Source organism: Carcharodon carcharias, chromosome 8, assembly GCF_017639515.1.
Source record: "Carcharodon carcharias isolate sCarCar2 chromosome 8, sCarCar2.pri, whole genome shotgun sequence".
Lineage (NCBI taxonomy): Eukaryota > Metazoa > Chordata > Chondrichthyes > Lamniformes > Lamnidae > Carcharodon > Carcharodon carcharias.
In genome coordinates, this window is record NC_054474.1 from 140,607,611 (window position 1) to 140,629,063 (window position 21,453).

The following is a 21,453-nucleotide window of genomic DNA, read 5'->3' on the forward strand; positions in this document are numbered from 1 at the left end:
GGGGGGGTGGGGTGGTTATAGTAGAAGTTGGGCCCACTGACATCAGAAACAGTTCGGAGGCAGCACAGGGGCTAGCTGGCTGGGCGAAAGGCTGGCATCGGTGATTGGGCACTTTGGCCCCAGCTGCAAAAAACACCCAAAAAACAGCCTTTCAGTCTTCACCCTCACACCCCACCCACTCACACCTCCTCACCCCCACACACTCCCCATGCCTCATCCATACCAACCCATGCCCCCCCCACCGCTATGACCCCTCATATCCTCCATGCCAAACTATGCCCATCCACCCACCCCACCCCCATGGCCCTTTATAGCATCTTAGTGCCAAATCATGCCAACCCTTGCCCTCCAGCCATGTCCTTTTGTCCTGACATCCTCTATGTCAACTCACCCAGTATCCACCATGGGCTGACCTCTCAACCCATGTTGAAAGGAAATAAAATAAAAACTTCACTCTTTTTTGAAAACACTGATAAAAAGCCATCCACTAAATTTAAATTCCTTCAACCACTTAATCCCTTATAACAAGCATTTGTATTCACAGCCCACATCAAAGACTTTATAAGCACTTGGAGCTGTCAATCAAACTGAACCGACAGGTACCCCACTGTGATAATGGCAGGTTATGAAATCAATCATGCAGCACAAACCCAATAATGATAGCCTCAGGCTTATGTCAACAACAGGGTGAAATAGCAAGCACTGTTTTTTTATAAACTGCAGACTGTTTTTTTTTTTTAAATTTAACAGCCAGGAGATTTAAAACCCTTGACAGTTCCATTGACGACTTGATTAACAGTTCCCTTTATAGCGCCGATGAGATTATCCACTTTTTACGCTCATTCATGTCTGCTTTTGCATCTCCCAAAGGACAAATTACCTCTCCAAAGGTATCCTTGGACCTCTCCAAAAGGGTATCCGACCTCTCCAACCAACTCTGCTAATTTTAGGCTCTCTCCTAAATTGGTCATCCCTGTTATGAAAATTGGATCTGACTGAAGGCAGCTGCACTTTAACGTGAAAATATGAAAGATTTAAGAATGGTAAGGAAGAAAGGAAGAGTACACATCTTAAAGATTTTAAGCAAAAGAACTGACTGTAAACGATAGCAGATATTAACTCTGATGGAGTGCAGAATTTCTACTTTTTTAGCTGCAGAATGTTTTGTTTACTTTTAAATACTAACAAAGAATGTAGTGGTCAATGGTACTTACTAACCTTATAAAGGAAATAAGTACTTTCAATGAACTCTGGTCTTAAAGGATGTTGAGCCCAATGGACCGCAAAGTCAGTGGTAAAAGCCTTTGAAAATAGAAGTTAGACAAATTTAAATCATAAGCAACACCAGTGGGAAGCAAAACAAAATCTTGTACATTTCTTGACTTCTACTCTCCACTAATTCTCTTATCAGCTTCAAAGATATGCTACCAGATTGACTGCTTAATATGAAGTCATGGACAAAACAAAATTTGCTGTGATTTAGCGGGAAGATTGAAGCCACTAATTCTAGCCCCTGCTAAAAAGTATGCATCTTTGCTGCCAACTTCAACCTACTTCCTAGATCTATAGTCAGACTGTATATAATCTTAGTTGTTACCCAATCCACCTATTTCCATGTGGTACCAGAGCAGGACATGGGCTCCCAGGAGGTGGTTGGCATTTTACATCTATTAGTAGCCTCGAATTTAACCTGCTTTGCAGGTGTGCAATCCACGGCTGGATTTCCCAGGAAATCCCAGAGCTGAAACAAAGTGAGGACAGGTTCGGGGAGAAGGCAAGCGCCTTGTTTGTAGGCCAGGTGAAGCAGGGGTGCTTCGCCCAGTCCCCCGGATCCCCTTCCCATTCAAAGACTCCCAGAGTAAGGTATTGAATGCCTCCCACTCCGGTTTGGAATTGGACTCTCCCCTTGCTGCCATCACCCACCTTCCCATGGTCCAGGATTGGACCTACCTAATCCTGCTCAATTGCTTTCCACTCAACTAGAAATCAAACCTGTCCATCAGGCTGACTTGCGACAGGGAAATCTGTCAGGGCCAAAAGATACTCTGCATGTCAGGAAACCCAGACTTCCTCTATCCTCAATGTACATACAACACTGACCGATATGAATTTGAAATGCTGACTTGTTTTTATAGTACATTGGGATTTCTTTAAAACTCTTCAAAAATTATTGACCAGCTTATCAAAATATGAAAATGAGCATCAAGTTCAATTCTCATTTTCCAAAGAAAAGGCTATCCATAACAGCTTATGAAAAACTGCAATAATAATTGAAGAAAATGGCAGTCTAGAATCTACTTGTGGATGCTTCTGCTCTATATTGTTGTCATTCATGTTTAGCGTGCTAAGGATTGGTTGGTGCTTATAAAAAAAGGACACTACAGTGACATTTAAAATTTTGATATCAGCAAAGCCTTTTCACATAGTGATTTAACAAAACATTTTATAGTTTAGGCAGAAATCCAAGGGAATAAGCCATGAACAAGGGAGAAACGTCTGAAAATTCCTATATTACTGGAGAGTGGATCTAGTTTGCAGTTTCCAAAAAAGGGCCAGAAGGTAGAGAAGGGAGAACGGAAGCAATTTTAAAGCCTAGCAGGAATTTAATTCACAAGAGTAGGCTTTATGCATTAATACTAAAATCCATTTAAGCAATGAACTTCAACAATCTTCTTACCTCTGGTAGAAATTTGTGTCGCTGCGTAACCTGGTACAACATTTCGTGAGTTTCTATTGCAGGTTGCAAGTCCCCTTTTAGTACCTAAAGACAAAAAATATACTGGGGATTGGTTTTCATAGGGCGGAATTGTCCCAGATTTGCAATAAGTGTGGTAGCGGGCGTTAGAAATAACGTTTTACCCGCCAAGCGTAATGGCAGGCTTTTGTGCTGCACTGTCCCCTTCGGGGCGCATCATGCCTCATTAAGAATGCGGGGTCGCAGATGGACAGGCTCGGATTTGCCCACCAAGCTGTGACCTCAGCGCTTCCTCGCTCTGGGCACCATTTTTAATGTGCACCAGAGCACAGCTTACTTCATGGGCAGGATTTTTACCTTGTAGGGCAGGCACAGCAGGTAAGCCCAGGAGCTGCTGCGAAACCGACCGCTGGCCGAGATTGGGCCCAGACTGTGATTTTGCGCTGGCTGGCCAATTAATGGCCAAGCCTGCATGAAACGCATGCTCAGAGCCTCAGCGCTGCCGGTTGTGGGGGGGCGGGAGGACGGGACCACTGAAGTGTGCACATTCGTTGGGTTGCACTCAGTGAAAGCTCCCTGAAGGCACAGAGCTGCCTCAGGGAGCTGAAGATTTTTAACATTAAAAAGAAAGATTTCAAAAATAAAGTAAAACATGTCCCCTCATGTGACTCTGTCACAAGAGCAGGAACATGTTAAAAATGAGTTTAAAAACTTTTTTCGTTTTTTTATTTACCGTCCGAAGCCTCATCCCGCCCGTGGCTGAGGTTTCCTTAAAAATGCAAAAGCCGCCTGGCCTATTCGCTCGCCCGCCAATCAAACTCATGGATGGCCAATGAAAAATTCAATTTAATTAATTGATTAATGGCCTTAATAGGCCTCTTAATTGTGGGCAGGCACGCTGCCGCCTCTTGAGCCAAGTGAAATATTGCGAGTGTGTGCAATGATGTCGGGACGCCTGCCCGACATCATCATGCATTATTTCACTCCTGTTCGGGTCGGGCACACACCTGCCCACAGTACGAAAAATTCTGCCCTATGTCTCCAGGCCTGGACTGCTCCAGGCGACAGACGGCCCCCTAAAGCAAAGAAGACGGCGCCCCCAAATTTAGTGACACCTCTCTGGGGCACCTGCTGGATGTAGTGGAAGGCTGCCTCGATGTCTCTATTCCTGCTCTGGCCACAGGAGGTTCACCAGAATCACCAATCTGGCCTGGGAGGCAGTGGCAGTGGTGGTGGTCAGCACCATCAGAGCAAAGAGGAGGTCAGCTATCCAGTGCAGGAAGAGGGTGAATGTTCTCATCTGTAGGATAAGTCAACCACCTCATCACTCTCAACTCACTCACAAACCCATCACACATCCACAGGGATTTCACACCTCAAGGGACAACGCCACTAACTCTCACACACACCCTCCCATCTCCATCAGGCTTGTATCCTCTGGAGCTCACATCCTCATCCTATCCATGGCTCTGCTCACCACACCACATTCCATGCAGTGCCATGCATCCTGCTCACACTCTCCCCGTCTGTTTTCATGCAGGAGAAGCTTGCTTACAACAGCAGGGACAGGTGCCAGGCTAGGGGTAGAATGGCCCACATTAGGTCCCTCACTCACTTTGAGGAGTGTGCCATCAAGCTGACTTGTGAGGACGTGAACTGTGCCTGCGACAACCGTGAGGTCAGTAGCGAACACCCATGTGAGGATCCTCCACCACAGCATCCCTCTCTCAACACAATTTTGAGTGCTCTCTCTCCTGCTTTTGACTCTGCTGCCATGCACTAATTATCTCTACTTTGGTTCACAGCGAGCTTTGCCAAGCAACCGATGCCCTCAGCCAGCCAGTCAGTCCCTCAGCTCCATCCAGCTCCTCAACTCCAGCAAAGACGACACCTCTTCCATCGAAGAGCTGGCCATAAGCAGCCTGGAAAACCCATCACAGCACTTACCTACATCTTCCACCAGCGCAGAGATCCACACCTCGGTGGGATCTTGATCTAGAGCAGGCTTGAGTTCACAATCTGGTGGTCACCGTATGGACACATGTTGGAAACAGGAGAAGGCAGGTTCAGCCAAGCACCCGGCATTCAGAGGGCTGCTGGGGAATAGACATCTGTGAGGTCAGAGTCAGATGATGAGCCTCTAGATTTGGCCTTCTGACTCATCGTGCAGAGTCAGCAGAATGCAGGGGAACATCACGCAGAGAAGTTGGATGCCCTCAACAGAGTGGCATGCGAGTCAGACGAGTGCATTCGCCTGCTCTCTGATGAAGCTGTGCATGGAGGTCTCTATGGGAATGATGGAGGATGCCAAGGAGACCTTTGTCCAGCAAACATCGCAGCAGCCATGCGCGAGTTCCTGCAGTGGCAATGCAAGAGAGAAATGGGGCCACCTGGACATCCCTCCAGATGCTGCTTCCCCTCAAGGAGTCAGGCTCGGGCCCTTGGGCACCAAAGGGAGGAGGAGCAGCAGCTGAACACCCCTGGGTCATCCACTCAGGAATCTCAGAGGCTGTCCACTATCCCCCCCTGCCCCGATCCCTTTTGCCTGTGCCCCTTCAACCTCACCCTCTGTCACCGCAGAAGGAGCAACTGGCCTACAGGAGGACAGCCAAAGCAAGCCAGGGTCCTGGAGGCCTTCGGCTCTCTAGACGACCCACTGCGGAGTCATCAGAGGCAAAAGGGCCAACTATTGCACTGGCTGTCTTCACTCCGCTGTGGATGTCAGGGTAGCACCTAGAAGAAGTGGTTGGCCTCAAGTGGTTGCATGGACGAACACATTTTGTCACATTATAATCTGAAAATGTATTCACTTTCACTGAATAATGTGTAATGTTGTCCTTCAGCTCTATTTACAGGCTTCGCAAGTCCTTCCCTGCATCCCCGCCAACTAGCAGTTCAGCTCCATGCAGCCAGGCCATATGAGAGTCTGGAGGGTGTGCATGTGTATATGTATGTGTGCGCGGGGCGGCGCCTTTCAGAAACCTTTCCCCCTCCAGACTCCCTCTCCACTCTGACGCCTCCCCCCTCCCTGACTCCCTCCTCTCCCTCAACACCTTGCCCCCTCCCTTCCTCCATGCCCCCTCCCACCTCCAAACTCCCTCCTCCTCCCCGCACACCACTTTCCTTCTACCATACCTCCTGTCCCTGACACCTTTTCCCCTTCAAACTCCCTCCTCCCCGCTTGCTGCATTCTCTCCGTTACCCCCTCCTCACCTGTACCCCCTCCTCCTCCTCCTCCCCCCTCCCAACCTCAGCCCTCGACACTTTCGATCCCCCCTCAACCTCCCCCCTCCAACCCACACCTCACCGTCCCCTAGTACACCTTCCTCTCCCAGTCACAGCTGGACCGTCCTCCCCCAACCTTGCCTATCATCCATCGCGGCCTATGGCCGAGAGATTAATGCTCCGGAGCTTCGATGGAGACCTCCCACCTGCATCGCGGTGAAGTCATGTCGATGAGAACCCACTCTGCATACAATACACATTTCCTCCAGGCTCCGGCAGATGTTGGGCTCCAGCATCTTCTGCTCTTAGGATGTCCACGATCTGTGCAAAGGCCCTGACGGTAAGTCCCGACTTCTGCACGTCACACTTGTCCGAACGTGTTCTGGGCTGGGATGCAAATTGGGTTCATGCCAGCCTCCAGCGGGATTCTCATTCCACCATGGTGGACACCATCAGATGATCCTACTGTGCTTTCATAGCAGAATGAAACCGATTTCTGCCCCCAACGGCGAATTGTACCCACCCCTACGCCATGACGCCCGTCGCCAATAGGACCAGATGATTCCACCCATAGTATCAGTTGGATCAATTTATCTAAATGCATAAGCAGACAAACTGGAAATATTTTCTTCAAGCTGTTTTTCTCACTTGACAATTCACTTTACAATTTTAAGCATGGGTGAAGAATTTCTGAGACATAAAATAATAATCAATGTCACAGTTTCAAATTTGTTGGAGTTTTGTTGAATTAAGTCACAATTGAAGTCCGAAACAGGAATTAGATGTAAAACACAACATTCTAGTCAGTGTTTAGGTTTATTTTTATAAGTATGAAAAGTCCTTTATAAGTTTTGTGCGATTTACATAAAAGGAACTTCAGGTTTCTCTTCAATATTGAATACTTGCCTCTGTTGCATAAGACATTAGCATTTTTAAAAATGGCAACAAAATAATGTAAAACAATCTAAAATATTTCAACACAAGTGGACATGTGTGAATGGGGCACTGATATTGTACAAAAGGTGAATGCATGTAATTCAAAACTATAAAATACTATCATTGCACTTAATTAAAAAAGGTCAACTAATAAGACAACCAAATGTGAGATTTAAAAAAAAGCGTAAACGTGTTCCTAGCTGTAATTGATCTTTACCCCAGCTACTTCCTGTGGTAAATAATTCAATTTTCTAATAGCTTTCTGCTGAAGGAATTTAGACAAATTTTTCAATTAGAGAATGCTGCAGGACTATACAAGAGAATAGAGCAATGGGATTAGTTTTGCATTAATATAGCAAAGAGCCAGCAGAGATATGTTAATCTCAATGACCTTCTGCACTGTAAGTTTATGGGTACTATCATCTACTCAGCTTTAGGATCAGCTTTTAGGCCAGACTAAGGTGCCTATCATGAGTTAACAAAACGATGGAGCTGCTCCAGAACACAAGTAAGAGCTGCTCCATTTTATATGTAAGAAAGTGAGTGTGAACGCAAGTGAACGGCAAGTTCTTCATGGAACTGACTCAAGAAAAATCAAAGCAATCTTCATTTTTTGTCTTATATGTGAAAATATATTTCCTTGAAGGCTAGCCTAAGAATATTTAAGTACACTAAATCCTATAAACCATCAACAAAGTGAGATTTTTCTTTAAAGAAATACATACAATCTTAAGATATACTGAGTGGAATCATCCTAGATTTGAACTACGTGCGGTAGTGGGTGGGAAAAAGAACTCTGGCCGCCATGGTGGCTTTTCACACCGCATCGTCCCAATCCTGCCTCATTAATCATGCATTCCTGGGAAAAATGCTGTTTCACTGGCAGGCGGCCTTCAATTCACCCGCCACGCCGTCACTTCACCACTTCCACACACCGGGTGCCATATTTAAAGTGCAGCCGCACGCACCCCCGTTAGTGCTTCCAGCCCAGAACTGCTGCACAGAAAACATGGCCCTGAAAGGCAAGAAGACTGCAGGCTCCCTGGTTTAGTGATGTGTCCCTTGAGTACCATAGGAGGGGCCACAGGAGGAGCAGCAACATTACCAATCCAGCTTGGGAGGCGGTGGCCAGTGCCAATGCTCTGCAAAAGAGGACAGCCACTCAGTGCCATAAGAGGATGAATGATCTCCTCCATTCCGCCAGGGTAAGTCACTCTCAAATCACACACTCAGAAACTCATCACACATCCACAGGGGTCTCACTTCCATGGCACCATTCACCACCCACACATCCAGGCATTCTTATCATCTAGCCTGGCAGGCATCCCACTTACACTCTCTCCATCTGTATTCATGCAGGACAAGCTGGCACACAAGAAGAGGGAGAGGTCACAGATTGGTGGAGGAATGCCTGACATCAAGGCTCTAACAGACTTTGAAAATCGAGTCATCCAGCTGGCCGGCGAAGTTCTGGACCAGTCCTGTGCTGACAATGAGGTCGGTGGTGCTCCACCAAGTGAGGATCCAGCAGTGCAACATCCATCAGACAACCATGCTGTGAGTCTTTCACAGGCCACTGCAATGCACTAATTATCTCTCCTTCGCTTCGCAGGCACGTCTGGGACAGGTGAGGGTGCCATGACCCAGGACCTCAAATCAGCCCCAAAGACACCTCAGAAGAAGAATCTGAAGGCACCCTCATTGAAGACCTGTCACAGTGCTCATCCACACTCTCCACCAGTGGAGAGAGATACACCTCAGTGGGACCTAGATCTAGAGTACCCTTGGGATTACAGTCTGGCGAGCACATAGCACTGTCTGATCCAGAGCAGGTTTCCAGCACTCGGAGGACTGCCGGGGGCCTGAAATCTGTTGAATCGAGTCAGGCGACGAGCCTCTGGATTCGGTCATACCTCAGTTGCTGGAGTTCCAAAGTCTAGGTCAGGCACATTAGGAAGGGACGTCCGCTGCACTCCTCAGATTTCAAGGCATGATGGAAGAGTCCGTCCACCTTCAGTCTGAGGTGATTTCGCTGGCCAATTTGATTTGCCCAATCTACATCAAGATTAAAGTCACCCATAATTAATGTACTGCCTTTTTTACATGCCCTCATTATCTCCTGATTTATTCTGTCGTACAGTATAGCGACTGTCGGGGGGCCTATAGACTGCTCCCGCCAGCATATTCTTTCCCTTGTTGTTTCTTACCTCCACCCATATGGATCCTACACCTTTCGATCCAAGATCATTTCTTGCTATTGTACTTATTCCGTCTCGTAGTAACAAAGCTACCCCACATTTTCCTTCCTGCCTGTCCTTTTGAAAAGTTACATACCCCTGAATATATAGTTCCCAGCTTTGACTCCTTGTAACCATGTCTCCGTAATGGCTATAAGATCATGCCCATTAACTTCTATTTGTGCCGTTAACTCGTTTATTTTGTTCAGAATACTATGTGTATTTAAGAGCCATTAATTTTGCCTTTTCACAATTTTTTCCCCCTTTGACCCTATTTGCTGCTTTTTTTTTTTAAACATTTGTACATTCTGTCCCTTCCTGTCACACTCTGGGTATCATTACCTAAATAGCTGCCCTGCAATGCTGTCATATCCTTTTGCTTTGTAAGCCTACGCATCCTCTCTCCAGAACCCTTCCCCTATCTATTTAGTTTAAAGCCCTCTCTACAGCCCTAGTTACTTGATTTGCCAGGACACTGGTCCCAGCACGGTTCAAGTGAAGCCCGTCCCACCGGAACAGCTCTCTTCTACCACAGTACTGGTGCTGGGGCCCCATGAACTGAAGCCCATTTCTCCCACACCAATCTTTCAGCCATGCATTTAACTCCTTGACTTTATTTACCCTAAGTCAGTTTGCCCGTGGCTTAGGTAGGGATCCCGAGATTATTACCTTGGAACTTCTGCTTTTTAACCTAGTTCCTAACTGTTCAAATTCTTTCAGCAGAACCTCCTTTCCAGTCCTATCAACGTCATTGGTAGCAATGTGGACATCAAAACCTGGATCCATCCCCTCCCACTCCAAGTTGCTCTCCAGTCCTGAGCACATGTCCTCAACTCTGGCACTGGGCAAGCAACACAGCCTTCAGGACTCACACTCATGGATGCAGAGGACAGTATCTAGCCCCCTAATTATACTGTCTCCCACCACTACTACGTTCCTATTTCCACCCCCCCCACTTGAATGGCTCCTTGTACCACAGCGCCATGGTCAGTTTACTCACCTTCCCTGCAGTCCCCGCTCTCATCCACTCAGCTTGCAAGAACCTCGTAACTGTTAGTCAATTGCAGGGGCCGAGGCACCTCGAACGCTGCCCCCTGGGTACACATGCCTGCCTCACCTGCCATCTCACCTGTCCCTGGTCACAGACCAAAATTTGAATAACCTAATCTGAGGGGTGTGACCATCTCCTGGAGCGAAGTGTCCAGGTAACTTCCCCTTCCCTGATGTGGCGAAATGTCTGCAGCTCAGACTGCAGCTCCTCAAATCGGATCTGAGTTCCTTGAGCTGCAAACACTAACTACAGATATGTTCGCTCTGAATTATCTTGGTGTCCAGCAGCTCCCACATGCTGCAGCAGCAACACATCACCCATCCTGCCATCACTATTGTATTTTATTTAATTAATTATTCTAGTATTCCTGCTCTTTGTCCCCGAGGAGCAAACCCTGCAACCTCTGAGGACCCTGGAACTTGTCAGGGATCTGAGACATGCTGAGAATGTAGGAGTCATGGACACTCCCTGGGAACTATGGGCAGACCTGCAGGATGCATTTATGATGGACGCACACCCGGGGAACATTCAGGGAGTGGAAGCCCTTCCAGTTGACTTAGTTGATTGCTTGTTGCCACGGAGATCTGGGTGCCACTTCAGTGGCGTCAATGGCATCCTACACCTGTGGAAAACCTGAGATCTAGGCAAAGCCCAAAGCTCTAGCTTCCTGGCTTTCCTGATCCCAGGCAAAATGCACAAAGTTGTGTGTCTTTGCGAAGATGGCTTCCATGACCTTCTGGATGCATTTGTGGGTGCAGGCTTGAGATATTCCACAGGGGTCACCTGTGGAGCCCTGGAAGGAGCCACTGGCATAAAAATTCAGCGCTGTGGCCACTTTCACAGCCACTGGTAGCGGATGCCCTCCATGTCCCTGTGGTGCCAAATCCTGCAGTAGGTGGCAGATGAGGCCGACCAATCTTCTGGACATGTACAGTCTTCAGTAACACTGGTTCCCAATCATCTGCAAGAATGAAAAGCGGCGCCTATAGACCCTGGGTCTAGGTAGACGCCGACCAATGATGGCTCGATGTGACTGTTTGGCCGTGTGTGCTGGAGCCCCTCTTCCTGAGGGTGCTGCTCTTCTCTCTGCCCAGCCAGGTGCCTCTGTCACTCTCTTCTCCTTTGTCTCTGCTCTCTGTAAGCCATGAGGCATACAGCTAGGTCACAAGGGTCTACGCTCCTGATGTACTCCTCCTGCAGGGTGAAGCGGAGAGATGCATGGGTTAGCATGGTTGTTCTAAGAACCACTCTTGATTAAGTCTGAAGGCCCCTTAAAGCAACCCAGAGAGTGCTGGCTGCCACTTGGATGGCCAGAGTTTAGTGTGCTGCTTGGCTGCACCCAACTTCACCCCACTCCATGTGACCATTTGGTGGCAGCTTTGCCCACTGGACATGTGCGCTGTGCTCTCAGCTCAGGAGCAGGAATTCTCCTAAACCCACACTGCAAGGCTGCACTGTTAGCTTGAACCATTGAAGAGACTGGTCCAAACCTGAATGATGAGACTGCAAGGAACTGTGAGCGCCTCCACCAGTGACTGCTCCATGGCCACCTTTCACAAGGAGATTGTACAATATGTCCAGTTGTCCAACAGTTCTGCAGTCCACTAAAATGCTCATTTGTTTGCATTCTGTGAACAAAGGGTGAAAAGCTCTGGAGCATTTGTTGGCACTTTCACCACCCTGCAATGCTTGAGTGGACATATTAGCTACAGGCCTGACTCCAAGCATGTCAATGTGGCTGCGCCTGAACTCTCTCAGCTGTGGAGGAATGGTCACTTTGTACAAGGTTTCTCTAATGCATGGCTGCTTCCTTCCACCACCACCCCATTGCATATGCTTGTATACGACCTCAACCGCAGGGCAGTCCTTACCCTGGCATCACACTGTCAGCCAGCTGAGAAAAAGCAACTTGCCTGTGACCTCGCCTGAATGCGCAGCGCCTCAACCTTGAAGTCCAACAGGCGACCCTTGCAAGTGCTGCGCAGTGTGACTGTGCACTCACCTCAGAGTTACCCTTGAAGTGCAGCTTGCCAGGTGCACAGCTTATATATATTGTTGTCAAGCATGTCAGCATGCAATCACACTGATGTGCTCGAGTGATCCAACATGGGGGGGATGATTCCAGCGAGCTGAGCTTTTAATGATATGCAGATGTATTGCAATGAAGTTCCTGACATCCGATGGTGGGAAATGAAATCAATTTTTGACCTTCCCGCCATCTTGCCCACTCGCACCTGCCATGAAGCCTGACGCCAGCGGGCACGGAAAATTCTGCCTGTTAGCTTTCTTCAAACCATAATGAATCTTTGATATTAACTGCATACATGCTAATGATCCTAAGTAAAACAAAAATAGAACCCCTACCTGTAAGCCTGGAAAAAAGGCAAGAAGGGAATCCATCCATTTTCTGGCATTAATTGTAGGGTTATGCATATGGACATCAAGAAGTAGGGGAGGTTGACTAATGTACTTCATAATGGCTGCGTAATGCTAAATGAAATAGAATAAAAGTTGAATTGGGCATTTTATAAAGTCTTCTCATTTATATGTTTCACCCACAGAAAGGGAGAAAAATCAAAGGTCTGTTTAAAACAATGTACTCACAACATCATCTAATATTAATGAGAACAGCCTTAAGTCTAGCTCCAACTTCTAGTTTATCTGACACAAATTTATTTGCCAGAATTTGGTCACAATTTAGGGACACTCAGTCTTTGCAATATTGTTTTCTGACATTCAATATTTATTCCTCGGTCTCCACACACACAGTTGTTCATTGTCCTATTTCACTTATGGCATTAAGTTCCTCCTTGTTTACAGCAAACATTGTTCCACTAACCTCAAGCAGTCAAAATAAGAACAGAACTCTTATGAACAAAGATAATTTTTTTCTTTTTTCTAGAATTTCTTAGAATTCTAGGAGCCTAAGTAATCTAAACTGTTTTCTGGGAATTCAAAATAACTAATACCTCTTTCACAATTTTCAAACAGAATCTGCTCCTTCACTCACCTCTTGATTTAATCAGAGCCACTATTTTAATAAACCAGAGAGGAGCTAAGGGGGCTTTCCCGGATTGTGAATATCCATCTTTTCAGACTAAAAAAAGTAACAGTCGCATACAAACTAAACCAAACCAATAATACAGCACTGCTTTAGTTTGAATTATTTTTCTGTCTAGTAAACAAATTAGTCAGTTGAAAACACTAAATTAAGCCTATTGCAAATAGATTGAATGAATAATGTGCAAAATACATTTTTCGGTTTAAGAGTAGGCATTAAAAAGAAATGCACAGAGTCTGAATGGCAGTGATAATTTCAAGCATTTTTTTAATGTTAATTCACAAACTATTACACTGCTGATTGCATCATTGAAGAGAATATTCAATAAGAGAATTATTTTTCTGGTACATTTTTCTAGGTACAGGCTGTTTCAGCTAATATAAAAAATACTTAGGTCTACAGTACCCTATGCAGTGACCTGGTACAATGTTGTCAGATTACCGCATGTAGCTAAAGTGTAGAATTAAACTGATCGGTCGGTTTCCTTCAATAAAACAGATTGATAAGATTTGAATTTTCCTCATTGTAAGATCAGGGAAGATATTGGGAAAACATCTGGCCAAGTTAAGTAGCAATTGTTCCATTCATTACTTTGAATTTTTGTTTGTATCTAATGAATTGCATCAGGAATGCATTTATGAGGAAGTTAGTTAAGTGTATAACAGAGAAAAGGAGGATCTGTAGATAGGGCGAGATGAAGGAAGGTAGAGTAGGCTCATTTTTTAAAAAATTCATTCAGGGGATGTGGGCTTTGCTGGTTAGGCCAGCATTTATTGCTCATCCCAGTTGCCCTTGAGAAGGTGGTGATAAGCTGCCTTCTCAAATGTAGATGTAGAGCACAAAGACCAGCATAAAACTGTTGGACCTGTAAGTACTACATAACCACCAATATTTGCAACCAGAACCCGGGAGAGAAATCATGGGCCCCAGTCCTTCTCCTGTTTCTGGGCCCCTTATTCCTCCCCCTGCACTTTAATCCTCCTCCTCAATCATGCATGATATCTTTTCCCCCTTTCAAGATTCACCTAACAATCACAGAAAGGTTCGAGTAAAATGATGCCCATTGTTGGCATCTGGTTATAAATATCATCCAATATATTCAGCATGGGTCATTAATATTAAGAGCAGCAACAATATAATGCAGAATTAATTTGTGTGCTCCTATTGTGACTATTAAACAAACTAGAAAGTACAAATTTTACATTAACAGCATCGTGCAATATTGGTATTTTGACAGAAAAATATCCCATTAGTTATTTATAAACACTGTGCAGATGATAACACTGATTTTGGGGACTACTTCAGCCCTCATTAACATGTTCCTCACATTGCACCATAAGGACATGGTGACAGTAAATTCACATTTGGGGCTAAGATTCAATACTTGCAACCCAGATAAACTGCACAACATATTTTCCTTCTGTAGAAGACTTTATTCATGGGTGCATGATATTATTCAATATAATTATTTCATGCAAGGGGTGTAATTGGATTCTGTTTTATCAGTAATCTCACAGGGGAGAAAGATCAAATAACTCCGGAGCAACAAAGCAGAATGATTGAACAACATAGGTTTTCACTGTCAGTGAAAGCATTGGAGCCTTCAGCTGTCTCTGTGAAGACTCTGCTCATTGCAGTTTCTCACTACAATATATTTTCAATATCTATTATGCAGCACAACTTCATTGCGATATTTCAATACCTCAAAAACTCATAAAAGCACCAAGATAGAGTGGGATAATAGGTAAGTAGACAAAAGGACAAGATGATTCTCTATGAGCCCGTTATGCACTCCTGTTCTGGCAATCTCACCCAACAAAGTCTGCTTCACAGTAAACTTTAATTAGCAACAAAATAAACAAACTCCAGCCATGTGTCCACCCTCTCTTTGCAAGATAATTATAGATGACAAAGGCCATCAAGCCCAGTCCATCTCATCCATCCAGAATGATACATGAAACGTACGTATTTGGAGCAGCAGGGTCATTCAGCCCCTCAAGCATGTTCCACCATTTGACAACCCTGCCTACATTATACCAGTGACTACAATTCAAAAAAGTACTTAATTGGCTATAAAGCAATTTGAGACATCATGAAAGGTGCTGCATAAAGGTAGGTTTTGGCTTTCGTTACTCCTGCATGCAGTAGGCAGAATGACTGTAGCAATGGTGAAAATGGAATCCCAATGCTGATTCTCGAGGGATAATTAATCACAGAGCAATTAACTGATGTTAGGAAAGTGGCTACCCAGAAATCACTACATATTCAAAACAATTCAACTCTGTAGCTAATCTCCCACCCCAAACCCCTCTAACCTCCCTCCAACCCCCACCAACCCTCCCAATCCACCCCAACCTCCCCTTTCCAATCTCCCCCAAACCCCCTCCAACCTCCCTCTCCAAAACCCCCCTCTAACCTCCCCCCAACATGCCCAATCCCCACTCCAAACCCCCAGACCCCCCGACCTCCCCAACACCCGCTTCAACTCCCACTCCAACCTCCCCTGAACCTCCCCCTCAACACCCCCAATCGCCAACACCCCAATCCTCCCCCCACCTCCCCAACACCCACTTCAACTCCCACAACCTTCCCCTCAACACCCCCAATCCAAACCACTAATTCCGCTCCAACTCCCATTCCAGCCTCCCCCAATCCCCACTCCAACCTCCTCCAAACCCCCTCCAACCTCATTCCCAAACCCCTTCCAAGCTCCCCCAACCTTCTCTCCAAGCTACTCCCACACCCCCTTCAACTCCCCAACCGTCCCCCAACACCCTCTCCAGCCTCCCCCCAACCTAACCCCAACACCCCCCAGCTCCCCTCCAGCCCCACTCCAACTCCCTCCAATCCATCTTCAAGCACCTGCAAAACCCCCTCCAACCCCCCAACACCCCCTCCAACTCTCTCTCCAACTTCCCCTTCTACCATCCCCACCCCACACACACTCCATTTTTCAAGCAAGAACACTCCCCTGACAACTGCTGTTGACCTTTGGGCAGCTTTGGTTTTCTGGCGGGAAAAATTGAACCCATGAAGCTGCCTGAAGGCCGCAAGCAGCAGTGCAGGGGCTCAAGAGAAATTGACACTGACAGACTGGCTTTAAAAAGCTCTCCGGTTCTGATTTTTTTTAAAGGCAGTCTGCAGTGCTGGCTGCTCAATCTGGATGACAAGAAACTCTGTTTAAAACACGGAGCCTGGGCCCACCCATAGCCCCGGTGTTTGGTACCGTCTGCACTCCTCTCTCCCAAGCCCTGTTTGCAACACTACATTGAAATTAGCTGGCACAGAGTTCTGAATATCAGCTGGTTTCTAAATTGCTCAAGTACTGTGACTTTGACATTACATCAAAAATCTCTCATATTTATTGCCTTTCTCCTACATGCTTTTTCCAAGTTTGTTTTGACCTAGCTTTCATCATCAAATTATAACACCCTTGGCAGAAATGCTGCACGTTATCTTAAGGCTTATTTTTTTGGATGGCTTTTAATTCCAAATGATTAAATACAAATTACCTCTGCTTTTTTCTTCCTCACTTCCACATTTGTTTGTCCGCTTCCACTCTGGACCATGTCAATTTTCCTTTAGCTCATAAACTGCTCGTAATGCCGTTTTTCTCAATCTATTAAATTTTATAAGTATCTTAATAGATAGATGATGCATGCATTGCCTTGAACTTACTGACCTCATTAGTTTTAGCACAGTTTTGGTTTTGCAACCAAAAATTTTTATTGAACTTTATTGGTTGTAACTTTTATTTGGTCTGTATGCTAACATGTACTATAATCCACAGTAATTTAAAATTTCCCGGTTGCTCAGCTAAAACCAGAGAATTGTTTGCAAAATTCTTGGAAGCAGTCCATGTCTGTTTAAAAAAACGTTGCCTTTTATTTTATATTAAATCTCAGGATGTGGGTGCTGGTAATGTTGACAAGACTGCCTTTTATTGCACATTCCTCATTGACCTGAGAAGGTGGTGGGGGTGTCATCTTCTTGAAACACTCCAGTCCATGTGTCAAAGTACTCCCACAAAAGGTAGCTCCCAGATTTTGACCTAGCAACAATGGAGGAGTGATGATACACTTCCAATAACAAGTGAGGAGATTGTGAACATCTTTATCACTAAAATTGAGACCATCTTTTAGCTACCTCTGCCACATTTCTCTCTTCCGCTTTCCCAGCAAGCTAAGATGCCCTGAAAATATCCCTTTGCCCTAACTTAAATCCATATCTTTAGTTTCACTCCTACTAGATTTCCCCTGCGTTCTCACTAAGGTCAACTGGCCAATAAGTCCCACCACTTGCTTACAATTCTTACTAAACTGCTGACCACCAAAACTTTTCATCCTGACTCCATGCTAGCTGATATAATAAGGTTTCTTTTTCTCAGGAACTGTCCCTCTCCCTCTCAAATCTGCCACCACTGACTCCCCCACCCCCCCCACCACCGCTTCAAAGAACCTATCCTTGACCCCATTGTCCTTACAAACTACTATCCAAACTCCACCCTCCCTTTCCTCCACACAATCCTTAAACATGTTGCCATCTCCCAATCTGCATCCATGGGCAGAATTTTACATTCAGCATGCGGGCGCGCACCTGACATGCCGGAATGTATTATGACGTGTAATGATGTCGGGCATGCGTCCCCACGATATCTTGTTTGGCGGATGCGCGCCAGAGTCAGCTGCACGGTTGCTGATAATTGAAAAGCTTATTAAGGACATTAACAAGCTAATTAACTTCAAATTTACGCTGCCCTATGGTTGGCAGGCAGATGAAAAGGCCAGGCGGCCTTTACATTTTTTAGGAAACCTCATCCACAAGTGGGATGAGAGTTTTCTAAAGCCTCACAAATTAAATAAAAACTCTCTTTGAAAAATAAAAACAAGTCCCATCTCATGTGACAGAGTCACATGATGGGACACGTTTCATTAAATTTTCAATGTATTTATTTATTTTTTTAACAAATTGTTTCAATCTCCGAGGCACAGAGCTGCCTCAGGGAAATTGAAGCGCATGCTTCCTCTCCCTCCTCCCTCTGCCCGCACATGTAACAGGCGGGCCTTAATTGGCCCACGCGCGTGAGCTTGCGGTGCAGAGCCGATTGCGGGCGGCGGTGGGCTCCGTGAAGGCCCCCACCCACTCCTGCCGCGTCTGCCTGACCAATGTAAAATTCTGGCTCATTATTCCAGCAACTCCATGTTTGAACTTCTAAAGTCAGCATTCTCTCCTGCCGCAGCACTGAAATAGCTTCAATCAAAGTCACAAATTATATCCTCTGCGATTGCGACCATGTTTCACTATATTTCCTCATTCTTCTCAATCAATTTGCAACTTTTGAAGTGGTTCATTATATCATTGTTTTCCGATGCTGATCCTCCGTTGTCCAGCTGAGCGTGCCTGATTCCATGCTTACCTATTAAGTCATGGCCAGAGAATCTCTTGAAATGGTTTTTCCTCTCCCTACACTGTTACCTTTAGAGTTACCCAAGGGTTTATTCTCGACTTCCTATGTCTCATCTACATGCTGCCACTCAGCGTTATCTGAAGTCGAGACTGCAGATTCCACATCTACACCCAGTTCTACCCCACCAATCTTCACCCTTCCAAATACCCCAAATAGCTATTTTCAACTATTGGTCAGTTGGCAGCACTCTTGTCCCTGAGTTAGAAGATTATGGGTTTAAGTCCGACTCTAGGACTTAAGCACAAAAATCAAGGCTAACATTTCACTGCGGTTCTGAAGGAGCGCTGCACTGTCAGAGATGCTGTCTTTCGGATGAGATGTTAAACTGAGGCCCCAGCTGTCCACCCACATGGGCATAGAAGATCGCATGGCACTATTTTGAAGAGCAAGGGAGTATAACCCGGTGGCCTGGACAATTTTCATCCCTCAAACATCACAAGAACAATTTATCTGTTCATTATAACATTGCTGTTTGTGGGAGCTTGGTGTGCATAAATTATCTGCCACATTCCCTACATTACAACAATGACTATGCTTCAAAAGTACTGTGGTATTGAAACGTGACATGTAAATCCAAGTCATTCTTTTTGTGATGCAAATTAATTGACATTTAGGTAGCCAATGCTCAGCATTTGATACTTCCAGGCATTCTTTTGTCTGTGGAAGTAAATGCTGCTTTAATTAATTTGAAAAGTTTGCTTTTATTTTGGTTAATTCACTCATCTACTGGAGGAATAACCAAGGCTCACGTTTTATCTTTGCCTGAATGTGTCAACCCTGTGTTGATTTTGTGTTTTGTGGAAGAAGATCATTGCATTAAATAACTACTTAATTTATAAATTTCGGCAAATTTGTGGAAGCCCAATACCATATGGCAGACCTGATTACTGGTGCTTTTCTTTCATTAGTACATTTTGGAGGTAGCTTATATTATCGAATGGCTTTTATTTAATTAATACATTTGGGGAACCCCAGCCCTCTCCCTTTATATAATTAACACATTAGCAAAACCCCTTTGGATTACATTGCCATCAGGCTGGCAATGGGTTTCATTTTGTTAAAACATCATGATGATCTCCCTTTTATTTACTTAAGAATCTGAAAATGCCCCTTGAACCAATTGCCGTTGCTTTTATCTGAAGAATAACTTTTGGCAGAAATCCAACATTACTTACATTAATAAATTTGGAATAAGTCTGTTCTATTAAATGGATAATCCAAATTGACAACTCATTAATTAGCTTTGGGGGCATTTTGCTATGATTCATTGCAACAACAATTTGTACTAGTCTAGTCATTATTCCTATTGTTGGTTGAAGGACAAATATTCACCAGTACACCTGAAGAATTCCATGCTTTTCTACTTATAGTGCAATATGATACTTTAGATGCAATGTTCACCAGTGAAATCAGAATTAGTGACTGTTGTTGTCAAGACATCTTCCTACTTGCAATGTGTTTTGCATACAGCATGTACTTTGTGCAAGTGCCATACTTAAATCCTGCAACACTTATCGTTACATGCTTCTAGCTCACTGAACAATGCTGTGGGAGCTCTGTTACTTAGCAAGATTTTCAGATCCCTTTTAGATCCCCAGTAACATATATTATTCCTCAGCCAGAGGATAGACAAGTGATCCATTTGAAAGCCTTCAGTCAATGCCTTACATTTACCAGTATTCCAATTATCTTGCAGTGTAAAGGGTCTGGCCTTGCTCACAGTCAGCAAAGGTCCCGCTGATTTAGGGTCACTACCGAAGCTGAAGTCTTATATCTGATGCATTATGTGCTACACTAACTCTCCATGTCTCTTGGTCACACAGCAACAGATTTTTCCTTTAATATTTAAAAACATAGGACTGAATACCTTTAAAAAGAAAAATATACACAAGACTTACTGTATTAAATCTCTCCAAATAAACATCATCTCCCAGCAGGATATAGGCCTTCAACAGATATTCGTAGTACGAATCTATTCCAGCACCCACTCCACTGTCTTAGAATACAATGGAATCTGTTAGTAACAACTCAAAAGTAGTTGGAAAGATATCATGAATTGGCATTATTGATTGGTAAGTAGAGCACATCAGTATTACAGAAGCAATGACTAGAACAGTGACAAAGAAGCTGTGCACATTCATACTTCGACATATAATGCTACTTTACAATCTTGAGAGAGCACATGTGGCTTCTCACATGAAAATATTGAAAAGCAAATTTATAAAGTGACCAGGAATAACTGAACATCTTGAGCACTATTAAAATGCTTCTGTATATCAGGGTACCATTACATTTCACCTGGTCCGAGACAGCCTCCCTGAAGGTGGGTTTCCACATCACTTGGTGCTGGTTGATTTGGAAATCAGGCTGTAAGGTTATACAGTGTCTCTAGCATGCTTTCTTTTTTTCAGTTGCCCAGAATCTGCAGTATTTTACTTTTGGTAAAGTAATACTCCTATTTTACCCATCAAAATACATGCGCTAGTATAACCGCGGGTTATCTAGTGCCAGGTTAAGCTAACACAAGGTACATATATCCATATAAATTCCTGCTACTCAGTCTACTGAGAGACAAAGATTTGTATTCCAATAGGTAGTATAATAACTTTTTGCAAACTTGTTGACATATTAAGCTTTGGCTGTTTACTAAGCAAATGACATGTTGACACTGTGCATTTATCAGAAGACGAACACAAAGATCATTTTTTGGCTGCGTAATTTAAGAACATAAGAAATACAAGCAGGAGTAGGACATTCAGCCCCTTGAATCTGCTCGACTAT

General features: G+C 44.8%; 1 protein-coding gene across 3 annotated transcripts in view; it reads right to left on the reverse strand.

Moving 5' to 3' along the window:
- si:ch211-282j22.3 (ER degradation-enhancing alpha-mannosidase-like protein 3) overlaps positions 1-21,453 on the reverse strand; it is a 73,514-nt gene that overhangs the window by 20,355 nt on the left and 31,706 nt on the right. For all 3 annotated transcript variants that reach the window (XM_041193096.1, XM_041193095.1, XM_041193097.1), the window contains 4 exons: positions 20,571-20,668; positions 12,509-12,634; positions 2,678-2,761; positions 1,219-1,302 (listed from right to left, as the gene is read on the reverse strand). In XM_041193096.1, coding sequence (XP_041049030.1) covers positions 1,219-1,302; positions 2,678-2,761; positions 12,509-12,634; positions 20,571-20,668 — 392 coding nt within the window. The remainder of the gene's footprint in view (positions 1-1,218; positions 1,303-2,677; positions 2,762-12,508; positions 12,635-20,570; positions 20,669-21,453) is intronic.